The following is a 26,390-nucleotide window of genomic DNA, read 5'->3' on the forward strand; positions in this document are numbered from 1 at the left end:
GACACCTTCTGAATCTAGCAGAGCCTGAAGACAGCAGACCAGAAAGCAACATCCGTAGGCAATACTCGATTATGGTCTGTCACTGCATCCATGCAGAAGCGCTCGATGCAACGAATAATTTCACATCCCTAAGTATTTCCAGCGTAGATGTGTGTAACATTTTGGAGATGAAATATCTCAAGCAAAGATGAATAAAGTCATTTTAATGTAATATCTTAAATTATTTTGCAGTAATGGGGCATTTGCACAATTTTTTACCCTCATAAGGTTTTAAAACTCTCTTGTGGCAGCGATAAAGGCACTTATGTTTTACGTTTACTGTACGGGATTCTCACACCGCCTCAAACCTTAGCTCAAAACACACTGACAAGTTGGATCTTCGGATACATGACCGGCCACCTTAGCGTGACGTGGGCTTAGGTTTCTCCAAAAGTTGAGTCGGCATCAACTTTTCGCTGCAGGCCACTCAAAAAAATGCAGCCTACACTCACTACCCCCATTAAAAATGAATAGTAGTGTCTGATTGTATAATATCAGCAGCAGGCAAACCTATTGTATCGTCAACAATCACAGAAGAAGCAGGGAGTTGCTGTAACAACAAAGTAGCCATTATTTCTCTCCTGTAATAGAAATGAGATGTGAGGTGATCACAGCACAGCCATTCTTGACACAAGCACACCAGGTAGCTTGTCAGGAAAAGCTCATTTTTAACAAATCACCGGTGTTGTCATTTCTCTGTTGAGGACAATCTTCGGGTGACAAGTCTTGGTGTCAGTCACACAAAATCAAGAGGGGGCATCATTCCAGAGCTGCCAATCTAACAGGGAAAATTAATTGTAGAATAAGCAGAGACAAATCTGTACACCCACAGACCAAAATGTTATGCACTTTAAGAAGACGTGATGTCTTTCCAGTGAGTAAGAAGCTTCAGCGTTATATAGGTTCTTAACACCCATGACACCAGCTAAATACCAAAAGTCTAAACCCAGTTTAAAGGTGTTATCAAAAAGCATTCAGGGAATCGTAGGTATTCACTCGGGTGTAATGGAGACTTAATAGCTAGGACTGGAACTGTAGCTCTTCAATAGCTTAATTAGCAACCAGCTGATGATCGTCTGTGTCTTTCTGAGAGTAAAGTATGTGTGGTTCTACAATAAACAATCAAAAATGGAATATCAGCCTCCAAATGAAAATCAAAATGCAGAGAAGATGCAGTAAAGCTAATAAATGGTAATTAGTATAACTTTCACTTCAAGTAGCTGAAGTTGCTTCTTTCAAATAACCAAATATTATACCAGATAACACACATCAGCTCCTTTTTAAATTAAAGAACAGCCTTCTTCTAGCTGGGTCTCAGTAACAGCAACCCAAACACAGTTCTCCACTACACAACCATTGTTATGCTGTGTCAGGTGGGTACACATGTAAGTGGTGTAACACTAATAATACTACGCGTTAGCATATTGCTAGCAAAATTTATGCTAACATACTGCATTTCAACTGAGAATCCCAGAACAAAAACCTAAGGCACTGAAATACACATATATAAACATTTACACCAGGGTACTCACATGTCTCTGAACACACACATGCACAGATAGCAACACAGACGTAAACTACACACTTCAGAAATATCTCCGATGTGCTTCTCCTGGCCACTCTCACTACTAACTCAAAAACAAAACTTTTCAGCCAGCGCAAACAGGTGTCTCTGTGACCCTAAAACAAAGCCGCTGATTGGCTGATCCCTGTTACCATAAACATAAATAGCAAGTCCTTCTTTAAATAGGAATCAACAAATTATCAACCCCGGTTTATTATCGTGGCCGATATTTGGCAATTTGCAGATTATCTGTATCAGTGTTTTTACCGATAACCAGTAAAGTTGATTAATTAAACAGTGAGCTATTTTGGTTCGGCTAAAGATCTGTAAGCAGTCTGCAACACCTGCAATCCACCTGTTAGCATGTTAATACTTCAAGAAGCTATTTTGGTTTTTATTTACTCCTTTTTCTTGACTGTGTCTTATGTTTAAAGCTATAGTGCATGGTTTCTGTCTCCCCCATGAGGATTTCTAAGTAATGACAACAAAACTGTCGAAATGTCTACACGATACAAGCCTTCCGTGATCGTGAAGTTGTTATTAGCCAAGGAAGATTAAATGAACATGATGGACTCTCAGAAGAGGTCATTATCTTTACTCGAGTTTCGGCACAGGAAAGTCATCGGACAACACAATCTTACGTGTTGTAAGTTTGTAAAATTTTTCATCATTTTTACAGTAAAGGCATATTTAGTGGAGGAGGGAACATTAAGTCCACACTTCATCACAAAATCTGTAACTCCTGACATATCACCTCATAACAATTTAGAAAGGACAAATAATCTGAGAGCAGGTTTTAAAATGACAGATTTAGAGATTTAAAGTCATTGAGTATGCAAAGCCACATCTGTAGCTGTCTCTCATATCGCTCGAGACACAACAAATACAAAAGGTCAAATTATAGCTTTGCAAATAAAATGCTCTCCCTTTGGAAACCAATAGCTTACAAGCGCATCAGTGGAATTCAAAAATCTTTGGTTTCACAGGAAATAAGCCATTACAACTCAAGGGTGCTCATCACCTGTTTAGCTTTTAACATGTCAAGTTAATCACACCCTTCATTGGCTCAGCAACTCGATTTTGCCTCGTCTACTATGGAGGCATTGCTCAAGGCGAGCCAAATACATTTTTTCGCCTTATTAACATTAGCAGTGACAGAAAGTGGAGCTGCAAATTCAGACTAATTCTCTTATTCCTAAGAGGTCGGCGGTGATGTATGAGGGGAATGAAATGGGAGGCACAGGTCGATTGGCCAACACTGTCGCCATCACACCGTAATGAGATCTCAGGGGGAGGGGAAAAATAGAGGCTGATTCCTCAAACTCCCTGCTCGGATAATACTAATTGGACGGAATAGAATAGGTAAGACGTACATTTTAATGACATTATTAAAACAAGTATAGAATTTCACCAGCTGTTTCTGACAAATATAATCAGTGGGTAGGATTGACGCTGCCATGGGTGGTTTCTGTATACTGGCTCATGATAGGTTAGCTACACTACTGTATATGGACAATGTGGACATTATACCAATCCATTATATCATCTGTACTGTACTTAGCTGTACAGATAAGGAGTAGCTGTATTAGCAGCATATTACTGTCCCAGACTCTAGAATGACATCATGTATGGGTGTAATGTTCTGGAGCCCACATGCTTTGTTCCATTGTCCATTTACAATAACTGTATTTCATATACCAGAATGGGCATACAGTAAATTAAGTCCTTCCGCCACATTTAGTCATTTCCATATTTTTTCCTTTCTATAATTTATATTAATAAATAAACACTGTTAGAAATAACCGCCTCTCGGTCTGCTTTGTTCCATCATTTGCAAATTGACTGTGACTTCCAGAGTGAAACAATGGGGAGGTATAGCGCTACAGTCAGGTTATAAATTGTATGCAAGTGTGTGTGTGTGTGTGTGTGTGTGTGTGTGTGTGTGTGTGTGTGTGTGTGTGTGTGTGTTTGTAGCATGAGCCTGGAGACTATCCAAAGGCTGAAATTGTGGGGGAGGCACTTTGAAAATTGCATTGATCTCTGCCTAAACCTGCCTCCCACCTGTTGCCCATCCTAATGCCTGTGTTACAGAAGGCTAGAAGGGGGCGGCTGCAGTTAGATACACCTGCTTTTACCCGTCATTTTCTGCCTCTTTCCTCTACCGGCATTTTGTATTTACCTTCTGTCTCGCTTTCGTTGTCTTGCTTTCCTCTTTTTAATCTCCCTCTCTCTCTCCCAACCACCCACACACACACCCACACACAAATGCACCCACACGGTGTGTATAAGTAGACGCCCACTTGCAATATATGACAATTTTCCAACATGCTAATAATTGGTATGACCGACATGCTTTCCTATGTCCTGTCCTAATTACAACATTATTAGTTGTCACGGTGATGAGCAGCAGTGCTGATACAGAATAGGACTTAATGAGTGCGAAATCATGGTGGAACATAGCAGGGTAAAACGTAACCGTGTTTTAATTTCGACCTCCGTTACGTTACACATGTTGAAAGATGATCAAACTATCTTTATATCCTGGTTAAATAAAGGTTTGAATGAATGAATTGCAAAAAAGTGCTCAGCCCTGCGCTCAGGGGACTAGATTTAAGGTTTTGAGTAGAGAATTTGAAGCTGGTCGTTAATAAAACTACATCAGGGTTTAAAACATATAAAGGATGACAAACAATAAACAAAAGTGAACTTTTAACGGGGGTTGCAGCCTCAGAAGTCACGATTTGTGACTGTTATTGCCACTCCTGATTCCAACCCCAGCCGGTCGTCAGACACCGCCTGCCGAGAGCCTGGGTCTGTCCCAGGTTTCTGCCTAAAAGGGAGTTTATCTTCGCCACTGTCCCACTGTTGCTTGTTCTGGAGGGAACTACTAGAACTGTTGTGTCCTTGTAAATTCTTGAGTGTGGTCTAGACATACTCTATCTGTAAAGTGTCTCGAGATAACTCTTGTTGTGAATTGATACTATAAATAAAATTGAACTGAACTGAATAGAAGCTGCAGTTGTTCTGTTAGTTTAAACAAAAAAAATTGGTCTCATCTGTTGATGTTGGCTCCTTCACAGCAACTGATCTCCCATGATGCAACATATTATGCTGAAAGTTTATTGAAATCATGTTTAAGTAGTTTGAAAAATCAAAGCCTAATTATGCTTAATGGTACTCCCATCTCTTGGACAGCAGCCAAGCATAAACACACAGTCATGAACATGACATGAAAGGGCTTTTTGCGAGCTCATGGGATTTCTTTATTTAGAAATTAAGCACTAGACATGAGCAGTGCTTCATATCAAACTGCTGGTTTTTGAGCACCAACTGAATTGTGGTACTGATTGCTTGGTGAAATTCTTAGTCTTGGAAATTAATTCTTTAGATAACATAAAAGGTTTCCAAATGTTATACTTTTATAAAGGCAAATTAGGTTGTGCATATGAGAAGTTTGGCTTAGTGCTAGTGTATAGTAGGCGAGCCAGATAGTTCGTACCATCGGAGAATCGGTCATTGGAAAGAGTTTGGAAAATGGCAGGCACAAATTACCTGCCAGGTGATTGGACAAACCATCTGTTTATCATGTCCACCGACTATTGTTTTAAATCAACAGTCTCAGCCATCACGCACCTATCGCTGCCAGTAGCCCCTTACCGGACGCTGATTGGTTCTGTTTGCTGCTGCTCGGAGACCACATGATGAATTTTCTTGTGAGGTGTGTGATGAATAATTTCCTCACTAGAATCTAGCTGCCATGCAAGGTAAAGTGTATAGTGTTATGGAAGTTTTTTGATGAATAGAAAGAGTATACTTTTCATATCAGTACCACATCTTGACACTGAATCATTCATTTAAAGACCTTATAATGATTATAACCTTGATGTCAACATGTCATGAATACAAAAAGAGGTGAATTTTGTATTTAAGGTAATTTGATGTGTGATGGCAATTCTTAAGACATTTCATCCTTCATGATATCTTAATGACAAAACAAAATGGTACCACTTTACTTGAGGTCAAAGAATGTATTCGTTACACTATCATAATGTTGTCATGACAGCAAGTCATATCCATGATATTTTAGTAAAAAATCAAAATGGTATCACTATACTTGGTGTCTAAGACTCTAGCCATTACACTGTCATAATGGTATCATGAAAGCCAGTTTTTTGAAATATCCTGTCACACACCTATCTGACCAATTGTTAGAATTGGTCTCTAACCTTGCACATCTAATTATAATAATCATTATATCAACATGTCATGAACACAAAATGAGATGGGTTCCCTGTTTATGTCAAGATGTCTTGACAAAGACATCCTGCGGTAATGTCATCCTGGTTATCCCATCCCAAACTAATTTAATGTCAACTCGTCATGACCAAGACGACTTCTGGTAATGTCACTTTGATTAATGTCTACTTGTCATAATAAAAAAACGAATGACACTTAATGACAAAAGTCAAACATTTATGACTTGTTCATAAGGTTTATAACACAAAATAAATAGCCACAATATAGACAACTATTAGAACAAAACCCTAATTTCCAAAATATCCATTCTATTTTTTGTAGGTGTTACCTAAAAAAAAAAAGAGGTATGCATTTCAGACTTCCTGGTTTCTTAGCCAAAGATCAAGCTTTAAAAAAGGTAATACATACTGTACAGTACGGGTCCCTCTCTCACATCCATAGCTTCTGTGGAAACACGGCTGTTAATACTCAGGTGGACAGGGGACTGATAACGGACCCTAGGGATATTTGTTGTACTCGAGCCGAGTTTCTCCACTGGCTTGTAGAAGCTGCCAACGCTCTGATGATTCTCCTCAGACTCCATAAGCGCCCTACATGGACTGCTATCGACTGTCCTGCTTCATCTTCCCTGAACCTACAGCTACTGTCCCGGGAGAGGAGCATACACTAACTTATGCCACAGCCGGCATAAGTTGAGAAAAGGAAAGCAACTGACCTACCTTACAGGTTGCAGACAAGGCAAGTGGAGGGTTTGAGTTTTAAACTGATCAGGTGTCATGTTTTCATAACCCTAAATAATGTGTACTTCTAGCTTTGGTTGCTCCAGGCAGTAGGCTACACACAGCTACAAATTAGAACAACTGAAGTCCTGCCTTCCACTTCCTGTAAGTACATCTTTTATAGAGAATCAAAACAGCTAGGCAGCAGCTTAGTCAGATATAAAAAACATATACTAACATCACACAACCCATGCAAATTATTTTAAGAAAGCCATCGCTACTGGTCACATCTATATGTAGATTGATTTGTTTAGATCCAGTAATAGTGCTACCTTGGCACCACCACATCATGTTTTAGGTCTTGTTCTATGCGTTCCACGTGCCACCTTACTCTTTTCTTTTTTGGCTTTCTATTATTAGACTCACATGCTGCCTGTTAACGTTACGATAGACTTCCAAAGGTGACAAAGAAAAAAAAGGGTGTTTGATGGCTTTACGCCGTAGTTCAACCGCGGCTATGCCATTTGGGGAGGGGCCGCTCACTGATCCCCTATTTTTCTGAAAATCCTAGACATGGTTGTGACCTGCACTTTGTTAATGCTTTCTGATTAGCTTGTGTTTGTATTGAAAGTCCAGGATCTCCGCCACTCTGCTGCTGCCTGATTAGGCTAATGCTAACAATGCTAATGCCAAACATTAGAGATTGGCTCCGGGCAGATCCAATGGTTTTAAACGTCAACAGAGTACCAGCCTTCAAGGAAGTTAACAGTTATCAATGGAGAGTGGCCAGACTCTCTGTATAAATGAAATGTATGAGAGCCTGGTAGGACCAGGCTTCTAAAGTGCCTACCAGGCTTCTAAAGTGCATGCAAACACACCTAAATGGTAGAGGGCACATACACAGCTACACAGCACTCAATAAATCTCCACTTGCATTAGCACTAATACAGGGTCACAGAAATACAATAGAGAAACAAATGCCACTGCAAGCTCCCAAAGTGCTTTTCATGTAACTGGTAAACAAACATAAATGTAATTTAATGGATTTTTTTTTTTATTATTTCTCATTTTATTGCTGAGTTCAATAAAAGAGTTGTTAAACACAGTGGAGCTTCCCCTGAATGGGAAATCATTAAATAGCAATAAGTCACTTGTTGTAAATATGTCATTCTGTGCTCACGCAGTTTGGGGATTCCATTTCTGAATGGGCCAGCCAGTGAAAATGGCTAGTTTAGGCAACAAGCCAATGTTTATTGGCAAAAGATCTTCATTGATTGTGACATGCTACTAAAACCAAATAATATATCAAGGGAGCCCAGTGATAACAGGATGTTAAAACTTTCAAAGCAAACGTTACATGGCAACAGGCCTGTTTTCAGATACATTTTGCCAAAGCTGAAACTTTGAAATGATTAGTATGAGTAATCCGAAGCTTGAATCATGTGTTATCACTACGTTTGGTAAGCAATGATGCTGTATGTACAGCAGAACTGCTCTGTTAAAAGACTCGCTTAATGCACCTGCATTGGCTCTTTTGTGTTCAAAAACTGTCCATTGGCATCTATTTCTTTGATATTTCAAAGTCCAACTTTTGGTTTAAAATTTTGGATAATATAATACATTTTATGAGACATTTCTTTTACCTATACAGTCATTCTAATGTAAGTATCATCCCAATATTAAACAAATAATACAAAAACATACAAATAATTTAAATCATACTCGATGCATAAACATTGTTTCAGACCAAAACCTTCAACTGTACAAAACCAACACTTTAAAAAGTCAATGTGCTTGCAAAGTTTGAAAAAACAGAAGTTTTTACAACAATAATCACAATTCCACTGAAAGTCCACAAATGATGTGAGTTTACGTGTGAATGTTCGTTGCCCCCTATCAGCAGATGGCACCATGCATGGTAGCCTCTGCCACGTGTGTCCACACTTTTGCGGATGTGATTTTTTTGTTTCTGTTACTTTGAAAGTGTAAATGATGGAAATAAAATCTAACTTTTGTGACATATAATGTGAATATCTAATCTGTCATTTGATGCTTTTTGGAGATTTTTCTATCTTTTTTTGGCTTCTTTATGCACATTAATAAAAAATTTTACCTGGTGTGCCCAAACTTTTTGAACCCTACTGCAAGTGGGTGTCTACTTATCCACACTGTGTGTGTGTGTTTGTGTTTGTAAAGAGAGTTCTGTGCAGAGTTGGGCAGGAAATTAATGAATATGATAATAACTTCTAATAACTGATCAAGAACATAAAGGTATCAGGACATACCTAATGTTGATTACAATATAGTGTAAACCACATAGTAAAAGCCTCTTTAAGGTAATTACCTACTATATATTCATATAGGTTACATATCTACATATAAATTACTATATTTCACCATGAAGCAGGTGTAAACTGCATTGACATATAGTCATTGTAATGCTGTTAAAACAGTGGATAAGTAACCAAGATGTGAAAAAAAACCTTTGCCAAATAAATTCCTACCACACTGCGTTGAGTTTAGTATCCATTTCAGGATTTGTTAATTTTCTTTTATTGAGGCACTTTTCCACTTGGAATTAATCACTGTCTGTCTCAGTTTTCATTTTCTGAATCAGGCCATCCACAAGTGCTTTAGTCATTAGGCTGGAGTGCACTAAGAATGCTCTAAATGGTTATGCAGCAGGGTGAACAGAGGCTTTTACAAAGTTTTTTTTGTATATATATTAAGCAACTGTTGTACACAAACACAATCACACACACTGCAAAAAAACATTTCTCATCTCATTCTCAGGCCTCTTTCCTCTCTCCCTACTGTAGGACTAACCAGGTGAGGCACCTGGGCGGTGCGACAGGTCAACAGGGAGCAGGATGTGCATTGAGGGAGAGGACGCACAGATGTGGAAAATAGGCTGAAACTGCTCCAGTATTAATTTTCATCATCTCTGTGGCACCTGCTGCCTAGTTAGGTGATGTGAAGGCGAAGTGAACTAGACCAACTATGATGTTACGGAGCAGGGGATCAGCCACCATCAAAGGATGTGGAGGAAGGTCTGAGTCTGTATTTGTGTGTGTGTGTATGTGTGTGTGTGTGTTCGTGTGTGTCTGGAGGGCTGTTCCAAGGCAGGAACCTACCTCTGCAGATGGTGCCATTGCCCACGTAGCCCGGCTTGCAGGTACACAGGTGTCCTCTGATAGTGTTGGTACAGATGGAGTTCTCATCACACAAATTGTGGCCGCTGGCGCACTCGTCATGCTCTGAGGGAGAGACATAGAGAGGGACTCCACAGTCAGAATAGATGTGTGTGTGTTTGTTTTGTGAAAGATGAAGAGGTCACTTGGAAAATGCTCATTTATTTTTGCGCAGAGCAGCCACTGATGAGGATAATCAACAAGCTAGTTGGCTGAGAATATGAAGCCACAGCTGAGCTTTTCTTCTGACTTAGAGGACACCAGAGAGGGGGGAAAGTATCAGATTTTTGTACACATAATATAATATACTACCACCTGTGAACGATGTTGAGCTTTTTATGCTTTTCACATATTTTTATATACAGTATCTGACCTGTTCCATGTAACTTACAGTTAACGCAGATTAATGCTTTCTATCCAATTATTATAACTCAAAATATCAAAGCATTTAACAATGCACGATTTGCCTGTTTCAGATGATTTGGCTAGATGTGACAGCAGGGATGCAAACTGAACCAATCATTGCCGATAAAATTCATCACAAGAGTAAAGAGTCAAGAGTAAAACTGATGTCATGTCAAAACCCTGCATTTGCAAGTTTGGCATCTTTTCCCTTATATCCTTGAATTAAAATTAGCACAGTCCATCATGGGCTGGATAGATTCTTGGACTATAAAACTAAGAGACAATTTTATTATTGAAAACAGTGCAAGGTCAGCAGTATGAAAATAGGTTTCATGAATTTGTTATAGTCATGAAACGCTGACTCACTAATAACATGGTGGTGCACTACACAGTGCTGTATGTACTGTACATGCTCAGGGTCATTGATTTATATTCAGCTGGGTACCATGAAGTGCTCTCTTGACTTTAATATTTTTGATCTTAGCTTGAGGCAAAAGGGAATAAGAGGTGGGTTTAATACTGAGGGTGGTGCAACGTCGCTACAAAACTTTTCTTGGACGCATCAGCTTTCATAGCTTTTTTTTTTTACCTTGACTTAACTCAGATTAAGTAAAGAGAGACATTTTTCTTTTGAGTATACAACATCACAACAACAACCTCACATGTAGCCTGAAAGGTCGATCAGGAAGGTTTGTAGCTTGGATAAATTTCAACATTGAGCCATGTTTCATAGCAAAATCCTATCACACAACCCTAGTTTGAAACATACGGAGGACACATGTGGACAGCAGAACAATTGATTATGCTGTTAAGTTTAGTAGGTTGACCAGTTTATATGGACTTTTTTACTGTTGGAATCCTCACTTATAAAAAAGCAATTAGAACTCTATTGCTGGAATATTCTCTAGTTTGAGCAGTGTCAGTTTAACTATGTCATAACAATATTAACCGAAATAATAAGGTAATAACATTTTTTTTTCAAGTGCTGTCAAATGACCACAAACCAAGTGACACAAATGGAAACAGGTGGCCCTGAGGGTCTGCAGCCCCCGGACAGTTTCCAACTTTGACCCTTTGGTAATCCAAACTCGTCCAAGAGCTTTTATTAATGAATGGACCCATGCCTCTGATCTGCATGCAAATTACTTAATATACTGTATACATTTTTTTGACTCCAATCCACCATTTATATTCCAATTTGGAATGTATAATTTACACAATTTGCACAACATACCAGTACCCTGAAACCAAAAGAGCTAAATGGAATTCAGCCCTCATTTATTTTACTTTTACACCTATATGTCCAAATGACCTCCATGAAAATGGCGAGGACATGCCACACTGATTAATTGTGATTCATAAGTGTCCTGTTGAGAGTTTGACATGCCATCAATAGTGAATAATAAAGACATTTCTGTCAACTCAGGTTTCTAAGTATTTCTTAAGTGTTTAGTTCAGCATTGCATCAGCCTGCTGCAGCATACTAATCACACCATAATCAAAATGTCATACAAGACATAAGACGTGTTCCACTAATGAGGTCCACATCGAAAGATCCTAATGAGGCTGCTCTGGAGTTGACCTGAGGCCACCGCCCATGCATATGTAATGCACTATTAATGTAAAAAAATAAGAAAAAGGGGGAAATAGGATCCATACATTTTTTTTTTAAAGAAACAACTACAAGAAAAGGAAATGGGAAAATGATGGATCTCGTTTTTGCTTATACATTATGATTAATTGTTTGGTTGCAACATGTTTATGGATCCAAGTCCCACTGCTGAGCTTAGCAAACTGATTAAGCTGCAGTTAATGTGTTATCAATGAGAAGAATAACATGATTTTAGATGATTGCAAACAATACATTAACAAGAAAGCTTTGATTTACAACAGAGCTGCACTGCAGAATTGCCTTTTTTATATTAAACCATGAAAAGTGTTTTTTGGTGCCATGCAGGACCTGGCCTGAGGCTTTCTCGACTTCCAATGTACACACTCACTGAAACACACTCCTCATTAATATGCAAAAGCATTGCTGGGAGTCATGACTAATACGTTTCCCTTAATTAATGAGTGGTGCTCATGAAGCCCCGGAGCAACTCAGAGAAATTATTTAGCTTTTCTCTTCCCAGGGATTTCCTCCCCACGCTGAACTTTAAAGTGAAGGTGAATGTCAACAGTGCTGATGGGATATGTATGGATTAATTTATTTTATGTGAAGGGATTTGAAATGTAGGCTACATTAATGGTAGAGTAATAGAGGAAGAGTTCCGTGATTAAATATTCAGTGTATTAATAGCTGTGAGCTGATGGAGGGGAGAGCAACAATCAAAACACTGACAACCATGGCTGCTTATTAATGCCTTTTAATGTCATCTCTGGATGAGATATATATATATATATATATATATATATATATGGAGAGAGAGAGAGAGAGAGAGAGAGAGAGATGATAAATATATTTGATAATATTTATCGATATGAATTGATAAATATTGAGAAAAAACTGCCTAGCTAAATAAGCAAAAATAGAACACACTTGGGAGTCCTATTTTTGTGTTTTCTGAACTCAAAGAGAGATTTACTTGGAGAGTGGTACTTGGGTGCCAAGCGCAAAAGCGCAAACATGTTATGGGTCAGCTGTTCTTCCCTGTCCCGTGTGTTCTCTCCCTTTTCCCCTGTGTTTCTGTCTGTTTTGTTTCGTCTCCACCTGGAAGTGGCAGTAGGCGTGGTTTGAGGAAGGAGGTCAAGCGCATTCCATGATTCACCTCAGCACTACATACAGTACACCCGGGCTGGTAACCTCATCTGTGCCACCCAACTACCCATGCGGTAACTTGGCTAAGTGACCTCAGGTTGTTCCTAGTATTGTTATTGTTCCTACTGCTCCTTTTAACGTTGTTTCTGTGTCCAGATCCCGCTCTAGACCTGCTGCCTTCCCTGCTGTTACCTGCTGAGCTGACAGCTGGTCTGGACTTTATCTGCCCTGGCTCTGCCTTCAGACTGTCATTTAAAACCCCTTTGAAACTGAAATCTGAGTTTTCTGTGGTTTTCTCTGTTTTTTGGGTCAAAACTGCGAGGGTAACAACACAGACGTGAGTTGTTGGTGTTTTTTTTTTCTTCAGTTATGGTCCTGCTACACGTCCTGTGATGCCCTGTTAGGTCCTGCTGTGCCTTGTAATGCCATGCGGTGCACTGCTATGCCACGAACTACTACAAACTACTCTTTTAGTCACTGTTCCATTGTCACTGTTTTACTGTGACTATTATTGCCACTATTCATTTCAACCCTAACCGGCATCGTCCGACACCGCCTACCAAGAGCCTGGGCCTGTCCGAGGTTTCTTCCTAAAAGGTTTTTTTTCCCCCGCCGCTGTTGCTTGCTCTGGAGCGAACTAGTAGAACTGTTGGGTCCTTGTAAATTATAGAGTGTGGTCCAGACCAAGTCTATCTCTAGTGTCTTGAGATGACTATTGTTATGAATTACTGCTATAAATAGAATTGAATGATGTTTCTCAAGAAATTTGAAATAAATGTTGTTTCTGCAAAGGAGGATAAAGAAACTACTTACGTGATGTTTGGCAGATAAACACTTTACAAATCTATTTTGTATTGCACCTTTCATACAGGTAGCATGTGGAAGTCTTTTACAGGTCAGTGATAAATAAGATTAATAAGACAGTAAAGATATTATCATTAACATTACAGAAGACAGAGAATGGACACACAAAGTTCAAATGCAAGGGTATTATGTGCTTTATATTGAAAATTAGCGTGAAAAGGCAAAAACAAACAAATTGCGTAAAAACAATAAAATCATCAAGTGCTATTACGTGTTCTAGTCAAAAAACAAGTGGAAAAGTTTTAAGATATCAAAACATTCAAACTTCCCATCCTCGGGAGGATTGTTCCAACAGCTCAGTGTATTAAAGCTAAAAGCTGCCTCAAAGGCTTTTGTCCTGCACTTCAAAACAACTACAAAGCTCGAGCCAGAGGACCTGAGGGGCCGTGCTGGCTCGTACATTAAAAGCACTCTAGACAAGTACATAGGTGCAATACTAAAATCAATCAATATGTAAAGACCATTTGTGTGTTTGAGGGCTGCACTATTCTCAATTCTACTAATGGTTGTATGAGAAGTCGTATTAGATTGATGTATATTTGCATGCTGCAGTAGCCGCTGCTGTGCTCAGTCTTCTGTATGGGTAAAATCTATCTGGATTGGGCAAAGGGCTGTTCGACATTGTGAGTCATTTGATTAAATATAGCAAACAATAGTGCTTAATGCAGTTATAATATTGCATTTCATAGGCTTGGTACTTCTATATAATTAGTGCTGTCAAACAATTACAAGAATTTAATGGCGATAAATTACAATGTCAAAGTCCCAATCGCACACTTTTATCAATTCTAAATGTCCCTTAATTTCATTTTTTCCTCTTTTTCTCACTTTGATGCTATTAACATGGAAAACTGGATTTTTTTTTAATTGAAAACATTGGCATTTAGCCTACTGTGGTGTTTAATTGACACACACGATTCACGCGTAACATTCTTACTTGGAGCAGATAATTTCTCACTTTTAAAGATTTACCTTTCCATCCAGAATCTTACTGTTATCAATTTTGGCGTCAGGCGCTCCCCATCCACTCAAAACGTAACAAACTACTCTTTGGCCAGCTTGAAAGCCCAAACAAGTGTGCGGCGGGCCTGTTTTGTTTCCGTTTGACCTAGATCCGATGTGGTATTGTAGTTTTTCTAACATTACTAGCTGTTGCAACAATATGTGAACAGTATCTACAAAGTTTGCTAGGCCAAGAAGAACATTAATGTTGCGATTTTAAAAATCGACGCTGTTACAACGGGTTTGCCTTAACGCTGTTAATAACGCGTTTCACTGACAGCAATAATGTATTTTTTTTCTAAACAAACACTCACTGTTTACTAGAGGGAATGCATTTAAATGCACCTTTACACTGGCTTCAAAATGAGCTGTCGTGGGCGGACTGAAAAAGAAATTACAGCTCTCACAGAATAATGAATGGAATCTATAAACCATCAGAGGTGGATTAGATCTACCAGTACAATACAATAACCTAACCCAGTGATGGAAAGTTATTAAATTGACAGTAGTAAGCTCAGTGGAGATAACGTCTGATCGCACTGCCCGTCTCTGTCAGGTTTGATGTAATTAGTGATGATTATAGAGGGACGCAGTGTCAGGTCTTGCCATTTTGAGGTGCCCCCCCCCCCAAAGTGCTGGGCTACTCATGCATAAAGAGTGATCATCAGGACCACGGAGAGCTGCCGTCACACTCAGTTTGGCTTCTGCACTTTCAACACGTCGGAGAACGCAGGTTAATAGAAGACACAGAGGGAGGACTGAGGTTATTTTCCATTTCACAGAAATACTGAGAAAAACAATATTAATTTCTCACCAATGACGGCAGGTCAGAACTCAAGCCATTTACAGTTCTTTATGGGGTTAGTAGTTTAGTCTTGCATTGCCAGACCTTCCTCCACAGCGCTGCAAAGGAGGGTCTGGCTAGTCTACACAGTATTCCGGGGTGAGAGGAAAAACGGTCTCTGGTTAATTGGCATTTCTTTAAACCAATCACAATCGTCATGGGCGGTGATACGCGCCGGACAGAGCCACTGTACCGCTGTAAAATAGCCTCACGCTGTGCGCTTAGTTAAAATAGGGCCCTTAGAGTTGATTGTGATTTACATCTAAATATTTCTGTGGGGCGCTATGCAGTTTTGGCCATTTCTTCAATTTTCTCGCTTTTTGCTCGCAGGTTTTGCCATACAGCTGAAGTTGTTCAGTTAAGGTAAATTAAGCTTAAAAAAATTGCATGGTTCCCCTTTCAAGAGGGAAATATTATACTTTTTACTACACTAGGTTTTACGTGTAGCTCCTTAGTAGATGACAGGTTTACCGCAAACAGCTTGAGAGCTTATAAAATATCAAGCATGGACGCTTTTAAACTACAATTCATTGTTAAAGGTTAAAGCGGTGGTCGCCAACCTTTTTGACTAATGACTCCTTACAAACCGCAGAGTGTAGTTTTGCAAAGCAGTATAGCAAACCTTTTACATGGTTTCATTTGAAGCCCAAAGAAGTAAAATCATCCAATGTTTAATAAATAAATAGCAGTTAGGATTTAAGATAAGCCCAAAAATGTGATCAAGTTTCACGGCTCTTCACTTTGACTTGCCCTTCATGCTAACAAACTTAGAATTTAAGCGTCCTGGACTCTTCTCAAACTGGATGAGACAGGCAGCTAAATGCCTTCAACGCAACTATATTAATGGTGTAGCTTAAGTAGTGCTGACCTGGTGTGAAATTCAGTGTCATCTGTGTCAAAGTGTGGAGAATAAAACTAACAAATGATGACAAGTTGTAGAGTGTGTGTGTGTGCCGGTGTTGTGTAAAGTGGGCAAATCATTCACATCAAGACATACAAAGGACAGCGGTTTTGAATACTGCTCCTAAAACATGGAGACTGTTTCGAAAAGACAGATTTCATTCCCATGTGTGGGTCTACAGCAAAATACTTTTGTAAAGAGAGCTGGAAACGTGTGACTACCAACTCTTGTGTTGTAAGTGTGTTGCTGTGGCCCAGTCAGCTGACTGAGCCTTTAAAAGTTCTCTCCACTAACCCTCTCTCTTCCAACCAGCCAATACTGCAGCAGCAGTGTCCACCATTTTAGTTTAGTTCTCATGTATACTTGTCTTTTGGCATCATGTTACTTTCTCTCATGACACATATTTAGCTCAAACAGGATTGCCAATGGATGTCAATTCAAGTTTTTTTCATGGCCCAGAGAAACTAAACCAATGTCAGTGTTATTTGCGTTATGTATATATTATGTCTGCCTAAATTTCTTTTATCTGTTTATCATGTCTTCTCTTTTCCGTGCTGAAATCTTTTTGTGAATGGTCTCGAAAACTTATCGAAAGAGATCAACTGCTGTGTGTATTTCAGGGACAGTAGTATAGTAAAACCAAAACCTCATGATTCACTTTTACTTTGCATAATACATTTCAACATGTCCTCATTTACCACCATCGTAATGTCAAGCAGAACACTTCAGTAATGGGAAATTTAATGACCAGTGACTAGACCATAAAAAAGAACAGATTTTTTTTTTCTGTGTGTTTCTTCTTTTTTTGTGCCAGCGCATAGTCGTCATGCTCACTTTCTGCCTCGGCCTCTCTGCTCACCTTGACGTGATGTGAACTCAGCAGAGATCTGCCCCGTGTCACAGGGTGGAAAATATTGATTTCCTGTCATAGCATTTAGCCTGGAGGACATGGATTTCCATCAAATTAGTTTGAGAACATTTCTGAATTTCCTGCAGTAATCTACCTGGCGTTTTCAACTGACCAACCAGTCAATTGATTCCACATTTACAGCTACTTCTCAACACTACTGCATGCAAGCTGTGTGCTCACACATGACAAAATTTCATTATTAAAATTGAATTAAGAAAAAGTGGGGCTTAAAGGGTTTCTTACATAGGACTGTCTATACTTTTATGTATTCTGGTGAGCTTCTTTATCTTCCTATCGTCCTTTTGTGATCTCAGATGTCTCAGATCAAATTTTTTATGTCATCATTTAACTAAGGCACTGAGGTAAGGAACATATGCATAAGATATGTTTCTATCCAAATGTTATGGAATTTTTAAGAACATTTCCACAAATCACAAAAATGCAATACTAGTTAAAATTTGTATTTTCATTCTAAAGAGGGCTGACTTAGAAAGCACTAGTGTCTGACTTTGACATTTGAGACCATGGGTCTGCGTCCCGTTTCCCACAAATAGTGGATTTCTTTTTTTTTTTTAGGGAAATCCTGTTTAACAGCTGCATATTTACACATCCAGGAGATATGGAGCAACATAATCTTTTATTTGAGTCATGTTTCTGGTTAACTAATACATGTACAATATGTCCTGTTTTCACTCTCCGTGTAGCTCCATTTTGGACTCCACTGGCTCCAATGGAAAATATCTGGCTCTTTAGCAGCTAAATGCTCTATGTTTCTTAGCTAATCGGGAACTGCGTCTCCCTACTGTTTGGTGCTGGACAAAAAGCGTACAATGGGTTTTTGTAGCTTATTCGCTGAAAACAGACAGCTGTCAAACAGCACTGATGAGAGAGATTAGAGTCAACGAAACAGTTAAACCAATAAACTGAAAAATGCTCAAATGCTTGGACTACAGTGCACAACATGAAATACTAAGTTAAACAAGGTTTCACAACATCATTACTTACAACACCACAATCTCAAACTTGTCTTTTTTCAGATAGTGGGTAGATACATTTATTTAACACTTTTCCACAAATGTGCTGTATAATCTGCTTTCTATTCACCCACGCATCAAAGCATACACATTTACATGTAATAACACCGTATTTTTAAGGATGGCCACCTAAGTAATTCACTTTGCTCGTTTTAAAGCCATGTCTCTCTCTCATGGGCAGGCCAAAATCTCTGGGCGGGCAAAGCAGAAAAAGGGCAAGTAACCTTGCCCCTTATGACCTCATAAAGGGCAAGATTCCAGATCTGCCCATCTGAGCTTTAATTTTCTCAAAAGGCTGAGCAGGATAGCCAGGGCTCAGATTACACCAATCACCATTTCTAGCCACTGGGGGACCATAGGCGGGCTGGGGGAATGCATATTAATGTTAAAAAACCTTTTCATGCTGTGGGACCTTTAACATAAAGCACCATTTATTTTTGTCACTGTTTATTTTTATTGGGACAAGTATGTAGCATAGACCTTTGCCACACACCACAGCATTCATAGTCTAAGCTAATTTGCGATGCACGTCCCTAGACGGACCCTTATATACCCTGGCACTTTAAAAGACAAATGCTTCTCACTATACTGCAAATATTTTTATTACATCATAAATTATAGCCGCTTCTTTTGTGGCATTAATGTTCAGATTTGCTTTTTTGCATCCTGACCATCCGGTTCATATTCGTTCTGTGTAACAGCAGCACAGAGCTTGTGAGGTAATGCAACTCATTTACTACCCAATGAAATATACAGCTTAAGGCAATAAAGATGCTTAGGCTGCAATACACATTAATGAAAGCATGTTCCATTAATGCGCTCTGTCAGTAAACATCCATCCCATACCCTGCATTATTATTCCACACGCTTCCATGTGTATACAGCTAGGGAAACAGCAAAATAATGCGTCGCAGAAGCAGAGATAAAAGCTTACAGAAAAGCAGCGTAACATGAGGATAGACATCACTCGGGATGGTTGAATAGTCGGCTGACGAGCAGGAACAAACACTGCTTACATCAAACCTTTATGGGAAAGCTAAATATAATAACCAGCTTCTCAGAGCCAATTACAAATGGATGAGTACTAAGGAAAACTTATCTGACTCCTTTCCCAAACTGTGTTTGATGACTTTATTAAATTGGCTGGTGCCGAGCAAGCCTGGCAGCGTGACCTCCATTTTTGAAGAGTTAATGTATACAGGGCGGGTTGCCAAGATTTCCAGGCTCGTCACACCTGAGCTCCACATTCATTGCATGTATAATTGGAATTGGATTTGATTACATTTTCATTATACATGTAATGTGTCTTGAGGGGGGGATGCATCTTTTCTATGCTAGGATTTTGGAGAATACATGTAGCAACTGATGCATTAAATTATTGGCTGCTGCTTATGGTCAGCCATACAGCAGAGTCTGGGCATACTGTCTATAGGCGGCAGCTTGATAAGAAGAGAAAAACCAATTGATCAGTGGAGTGCTGATGAGAATGGAAGAGAAAAATACATTACATGATCAAAGGCAACAGCTTGGGAATGCTTGCTGTCTGAATGACGGATTTGCACACTTAACACTTCAATCTGCTCAATTTAGGCAATACAGTTTAAAATACCACCGTGTGTTTGTGTCAGCTAAAAGAACACTAAAGGAGTTGTGAGTGAACTCAGGTCCTGTGTTTAGGTCTATTTTCTGTATTGGTAATAAAAGTAATGATTTCTTTGACCCTCATGTTGTCCTTGGGTCAAATTGAACCGATTTCCTATATCGATTTTCTATTGAACAACCCAATTGTAATTACCAAAAATAAAACAATTGATTCCTCAACGCTCTTTGGCAAGTACAAATCTCTACTTTCATTCATGTTGGTGTGTCTTATTCAATTTTATAGCATTTGAAAAACAAACTGAAGTGGTTTTGAAATAGTAGTGCATAAAAGTTGACATATTCCAGTCTGTGATTATCCATCAACATACATTCCTTAACTGTAGTCTAAATTCCTAATTTCTGCTTTTCTAACTCAAACATTTGGTTTCCTATAAATGAGGTTTATTGAACATAATTTCCAAAAATAACTGTAACAGTCAACATTTAAAAAGAAAGCGTTAAAAGTGATGAAAAAATGATGTTGCATATTAAACTGGGCAGAATGGATGAAAATAAATGGATATTATTTAAGCGTTATGGTATGAGGTTAAACATACATCTAGAAGGCACAGTGACTCCTTAAGTTTAACTGTATGGCTACCATAGTAACCTATAAGCTTATCTTCAACGTGGTAATTCATTTATTTTTCACCAAAATGCTAATTTATCTTGGCTATTTTAATTTTGAATTCATAAAATGTATATTTTTTGACTTGTTTTCAATGTTGAAATAAGAAACATTCAAAAAATATATCTTGCTCTGCTCTATTCTGCCAACAATTAGCTAATACCAATCTGTTTGTGATGGACTACCATCAGCCAATATTATTGTTGACACAGCTCTTACAGTAGAGTACAGTATCTTGAGACCACTGAAGAGTATAAAAGCTGCAGCTTGACAGAGAGTGACCCCTTTAATCTATTGGAGCGTTTCAGTGTCTTCACCAAGTCATACAGTGTACAAAGCTACAGCTTTCTAAGAGACGAGGCTTTCATTTAAAAAAAGCCTTTACTACACTTTATCTCCAGGCCTGAGCTGAACCTGATGTCAGAGCGTATTTATAGGACGGAGCTGAGAGTAAAGACCATAAAGCTCTCATTCCAGTGCTTTAATCGGCAAGCCTTATCAGCAAATGCTTATTGTAGGAAACAATTCTTCTAAAACCCGGAGATCAAAAGATATGTGCACAGTGGTAGTCGGACAACCATTTTCACAATTACCCACACAAGAAGTCAAAGATCAGAGAATTATCTTCCGCAGGGGAAATCACTTGAGTTCTGCTTACACTGCACCAGGGTAAACCAAACATAATCTACACTTTAGTCTAAGCTCAACGCATAAAATAGAATCCACATACAGGAAACAAATATCTGTTTTATAAATGTCCTCTGTGTAGGAAATAGCCAGAACGGCTTTTCTGTTCCTCAAAACTCAATACGTATATATATAAAATCTGTTTTACATCAAATGTCCTTTAAATGGGGACAACATTTTTTATTCTGTACAACATCCATCCATCCATCCATCCATCTTCATCCGCTTATCCGGTATTGGGAGACCCAAACTTCCCTTACCCGAGCCACATCAACCAGTTCCGACTGGAGGATCCCAATGCTTTCCCAGGCCAGGTTGAAGATTTAATCCCTCCACCTGGTCCTGGGTCTTCCCCAAAACTTCCTCCCAGCTGGACGTGCTTAGACCACCTCCCTAGGGAGGCGCCCAGGAGGCATCCTTACCAGATGCCCGAACCACCTCAACTGACTCCCTTCAACGCGAAGAAGCAGTGGCTGTACTCCGAGCTCCTCACAGATGACTGAGCTTCTCACCCTATCTCTGAGGGAGACGCCAGCCCCCCTCTTGAGGAAAACCCATTTAGGCCGCTTGTACCCTGGATCTTGTTCTTCGGGTCCTGACCCAGCCTTTATGACCATAGGTGAGGGTAGGCACAAACACTGACCGGTAGATCGTAAGCTTTGCCTTCTGATTCAACATATAAAGCTAAAATCATCCTGGACAAACAGTGAACTGATTTGTGCTGCATAAATATGGATGTGATGACAGCTCTGTGGCATTTTGAGAACGGGAGATATGGAACCTCACACTAGCTGCCACCTCTCTTATTCCCTCTGTCCATCCTCTGTTTCCCCAGAGCTGCTTGGCTGCTTCCATAGATGGGAAATCAAGTGTAACCACAATTACCGCAGCCTCCCATTGTTTACAGGGAGCTGTCTGCACAAAGGACAGACTCCACCACCAGGCAGGAGAGACAGAGAGAGGCTGAGTGTGTCCAATGCAAAAGGTGATATATAACGTGTTGTGCGAAAGCTGCAATAGGTGAGATTCTCTTCCTCTGAGGAAAGAGCTGCTCAGATTGTAATATTGAGGGTACATTTGTAGACCACAAGGTGCCTATAGCAATGTAAGGTAAGTTTGTGGGTGGACAAAGCCAAGAGCTGTCTGATGTCCACAGAGACACATATACAGAACACACACGCACGCACGCACGCACATTTGCCTGAAGCCAAAAGGTGGAAAGCAACACATTGTACTAAGACAAACACTGGAGTCAGTGATTGTTACCAAACACATTTCTTCTGCAGTCCCTGTGTTTTATCTCTGCTGCGCTAGAGTTTAACGATTCAGGTGACTTCTGCACATTTGACTGACGACACATACACATGACTCCTGTCCAGGAAGCCTTCATAGTAGCATTTCACACTTTTTAACACTGCACTATTTCAGAGTGAGAGATTTAAGGTCCCATGACATGAAAATGTCACTTTTTGAGTTTTTTTAACATTAATGTGCATTCCCCCAGCCTGCCTATGGTCTCCCAGTGGCTAGAAATCACAATAGGTGTAAACCAAGCCCTGGGTATCCTGCTCTGCTTTTCAGAAAAGGAAAGCTCAGAAGGGCTGATCTGGAATCTTGCCCCTTGTGAGGTGGCATAAGGGGCAAGGTTACTTCCCCTTTATCTGCTTTGCCTGCCCAGAGAATTTGGCCCATCCATGAGAGAGTGACATCATGGTTTTCAAAAGAGCAAAGTGGCAGTTGGTATATTTGTAAGGTTGGGATGGGCTAGGAGCAACAATTGATTCCTGTGTCACCCTCTACTTTTGTACCCGGCTCAAACTCACAACAAACTATGGCTGACACAACGGAGGTCTGTAGCTGGCGTCATGAACCTCTGTAGCGGCTTAAAAAACTAAACTAGCAACTGCCGCCGGGCGTCATGGAGCTCGCAGCCAGCAAGCGTCACGTGACCAGCCGGCGGCCTCCTAATTTTATAGGATATAATACGTTTTGATTTGCACACATTTCCATACAATATCATACGGTCTCTTTTACAAGAATCCTTTGGAAACATGGTGTCTCCCACTTTCAAAGCAGTCTTTATCGCTTGATAAAACCAGAATCCAGAGAAACCAGAAAAACCAAAAACTGGTTTCCACTGTGCATGTGTGTGTCCTGCTTAATGCAGGGACAACAATGTGATTACCAGAAACCTTCCCAGAACCAGACACAATGAAGAATAATGATACAGATTCCAGCACCAATTACAGAAGCTAATGTGCAAACATGTTAGCGTTGTGTAATATGAGCAATCACCTCCCTTCGCTGTGAACGCTAACTCGGTAATACATCCATGCAGAGGAGCTGAAACCCTCAGGAAGAAGCTGGAGGAGGGAAACGGAGACAGAAAGACGATTTATCTCTCCCAGCAGATGTAGAGCAGGCACCTAGGGCTCCCAGTCAGCAGTCAGGACAGTTTACAAGCTGCAAAATAGATTGATTGACTACGGATCCCTGTCCCTGTGTGGCTGCCAACTCTGAGCTAATTAAAGAACATTTCTCCGGAGAAACACTGAGCAGCAACCAACCACATCCTATTTACTTTCGAGAAAACCAAACACGTTCCCAAAAACACTTCCCAGAAAACCAGAACAGGTGTCACTGTAGTGTATGTTGAGAAATAGCTAGAGCCACAGAAAATACACCTAGACAGAGCATTTGCATTGTGTTGTTAATAGTAGGTAAATATGTCTGTGAAATTGCTTCCAAACTTTGGCCTGACATTCAGCTCTGAGAAGGGCAGGGATTTGGAGGTAGCAAGATATTTTAAATCACAATATTTACTGCAGAAAAGCCATTAATATAACTGAATGGGTGCAATCACCCGTCCTTGTTATATCACAGGCTGATTCTCCCAACCTTTAAAAAGACACACGCTGAGGAACTCATCACTTTGCATTAATTTCACTACCTGCTTTCATTTCAGATAAATTAAGATACAATGTCATAGTTGCAAAGCCATGTGGCTGGCAGTCACCATGAAAACGAACGCAACTAATGATATTTAGGGGTAAAACTGACAAAGAGAGGCGGCAACATGTACATATAGGAATAACAGGATAGTTAATAGTAATAAGTTTCACAGCATTCCAACTTAAAATCTTCAGCTCTTTCAGCAGATGATCTGACTTTTTCAACTTTTTTTCTACTATTTATACTTTTTAAAATTTAAGCGTTACATTAACATTTTCTTTTTACATTAAAGTCAGTGAGAGCAAGCTTCAAATCCTTCAAATCTTCAGCTCCTTCATACTTTCACCTACAGACATAAATCAAACTTAAAATGTTCACAAAATATTCAGCTATCCGGCTCTATCTTTTCAGTTAGATATATTTTAGAGTTTTGTGAAAAAGTTGTTTAAGTATAGTGTACATTTTAGTTTTTTTCTGCCTTTATAGTGAGTGTGTATCGGGTGACCAGGAGGGTGTGGTGATGTCACTAGAGTGGAGCGCTTTGAAAAACTCATCTTAGTTCTTTCTCTCTAACTTCCTCCCACGCCAACCCCTGTCATTTTTACATCGAAACATAGGTATTCTTGTCTAGATTCAGCAATTGTGAACACAAACACACACACACACACACGCACACTATTATAATTATTTCTATTTTAATTTATTTGAATGATGAAATCAAGAAAATTTACAGATTTGGCCCTATTTTAATGATCTAAGTGTCCGTCGGGAAGCGCATGGCGCAGGTGCGTGTAGGGCACGTCCAAATCCACTTTTGGTAATTTGACAGAGGAGAAAAAAAGGATTTTTCCTTTTTCCACAGAGTAAGTAGGATTTTGTAAAATATCTAATATTTTTTGGATAACATTACACATTTGATAGTCAAATGTGTAATGTTATTATCTTATTGTCAAACAACCCTCACGTAGATATCCTTTCTTTGCTTCACTTCTTATTCATTTGAAAGTAAAAGTGAATATGACTACCATTGGTGTTTTGAAGGTCTTTTTACTGACTGTAACATATGTGTGTGTGTGTGTGTGTGTGATTATCAGGTAAGATCTGATGAGTCAGTAATGTGTTTGCAAGCATGCAGACGTACCGGTGCAGGAGTATTCGTCCACTCTGAGGAAGCCTGGCAGACAGTCACAGCGATGGCTTCCGGGCAGGTTGACACACACCGTGTTGGACTGGCAGTAATGCATCTGGGTCGCACACTCATCAATATCTGAGGACAACAGAGCAGATACAGTGGATTAATAACTCCCTGACACACTCAGGACACACGGAGCGACTCCTTGGGCGACTGATGAAGCGGGTGGATGAAGCACATTGAACTGCTTTAACACAGATGCTTTAATCTCATTACAAAAGGTACTTGTTGCTTATTAATATTGATTACTGTACAGTCTTGCCCATCCATTTACTCACCAATCACACAGACATCCAAGATGTTTTCAAAGTATAGTTTGGTTTTCCCCACTTATAAATAAGTGTGTTGTTTAGTTAAGAGCAATAGAAAACAGTACCAGGCAAGAGAGGAAAGAAAGAGAGACAAAACAAAAGAGATGGTAAACACAATGGGGAGAGGAGAGAAAAGGAAATTAAAAAAAAGGGGAAAGGAAAGAACAGAAAATGTGAAAGCTGACGAGATAAGGATTTAAATATACTAAAGAGGACAAAGGACAGCAGGGAGAGCAGCATCTTTCCTGACATCCATATTGTTCAGCTAATATCACACAAGCCTTGCGTCGTACACAGACTCTCTGTCATCCTAATGTAGCTGGAAAAATACTGTATGGGCATCGAAACACAGAGCTCTGGGAGGCATTAGCTGAGCTCGATGACTGCTGATGAAATAGGATCGGAAACGCACAAGGGAGGTGTTAATTTTTGTGTGTGTACGCATGTGTGTGCAAAGTGCATAGTATTTATGTGGATGTGAGCAGCAGAGA

At 39.6% G+C, this 26,390-nt stretch overlaps 1 protein-coding gene across 1 annotated transcript in view; it reads right to left on the reverse strand.

Moving 5' to 3' along the window:
- Positions 1-26,390, reverse strand: part of LOC117945645 (protein kinase C-binding protein NELL1-like) — a 248,258-nt gene that overhangs the window by 48,538 nt on the left and 173,330 nt on the right. Inside the window, exons 13-14 of the mRNA XM_034873266.1 lie at positions 25,538-25,663; positions 9,714-9,836 (exon numbers count right to left, since the gene is read on the reverse strand). Of these exons, the coding sequence (XP_034729157.1) occupies positions 9,714-9,836; positions 25,538-25,663 (249 nt within the window). The remainder of the gene's footprint in view (positions 1-9,713; positions 9,837-25,537; positions 25,664-26,390) is intronic.

This window comes from Etheostoma cragini, chromosome 1 (genome assembly GCF_013103735.1).
Source record: "Etheostoma cragini isolate CJK2018 chromosome 1, CSU_Ecrag_1.0, whole genome shotgun sequence".
NCBI classification, from domain to species: domain Eukaryota; kingdom Metazoa; phylum Chordata; class Actinopteri; order Perciformes; family Percidae; genus Etheostoma; species Etheostoma cragini.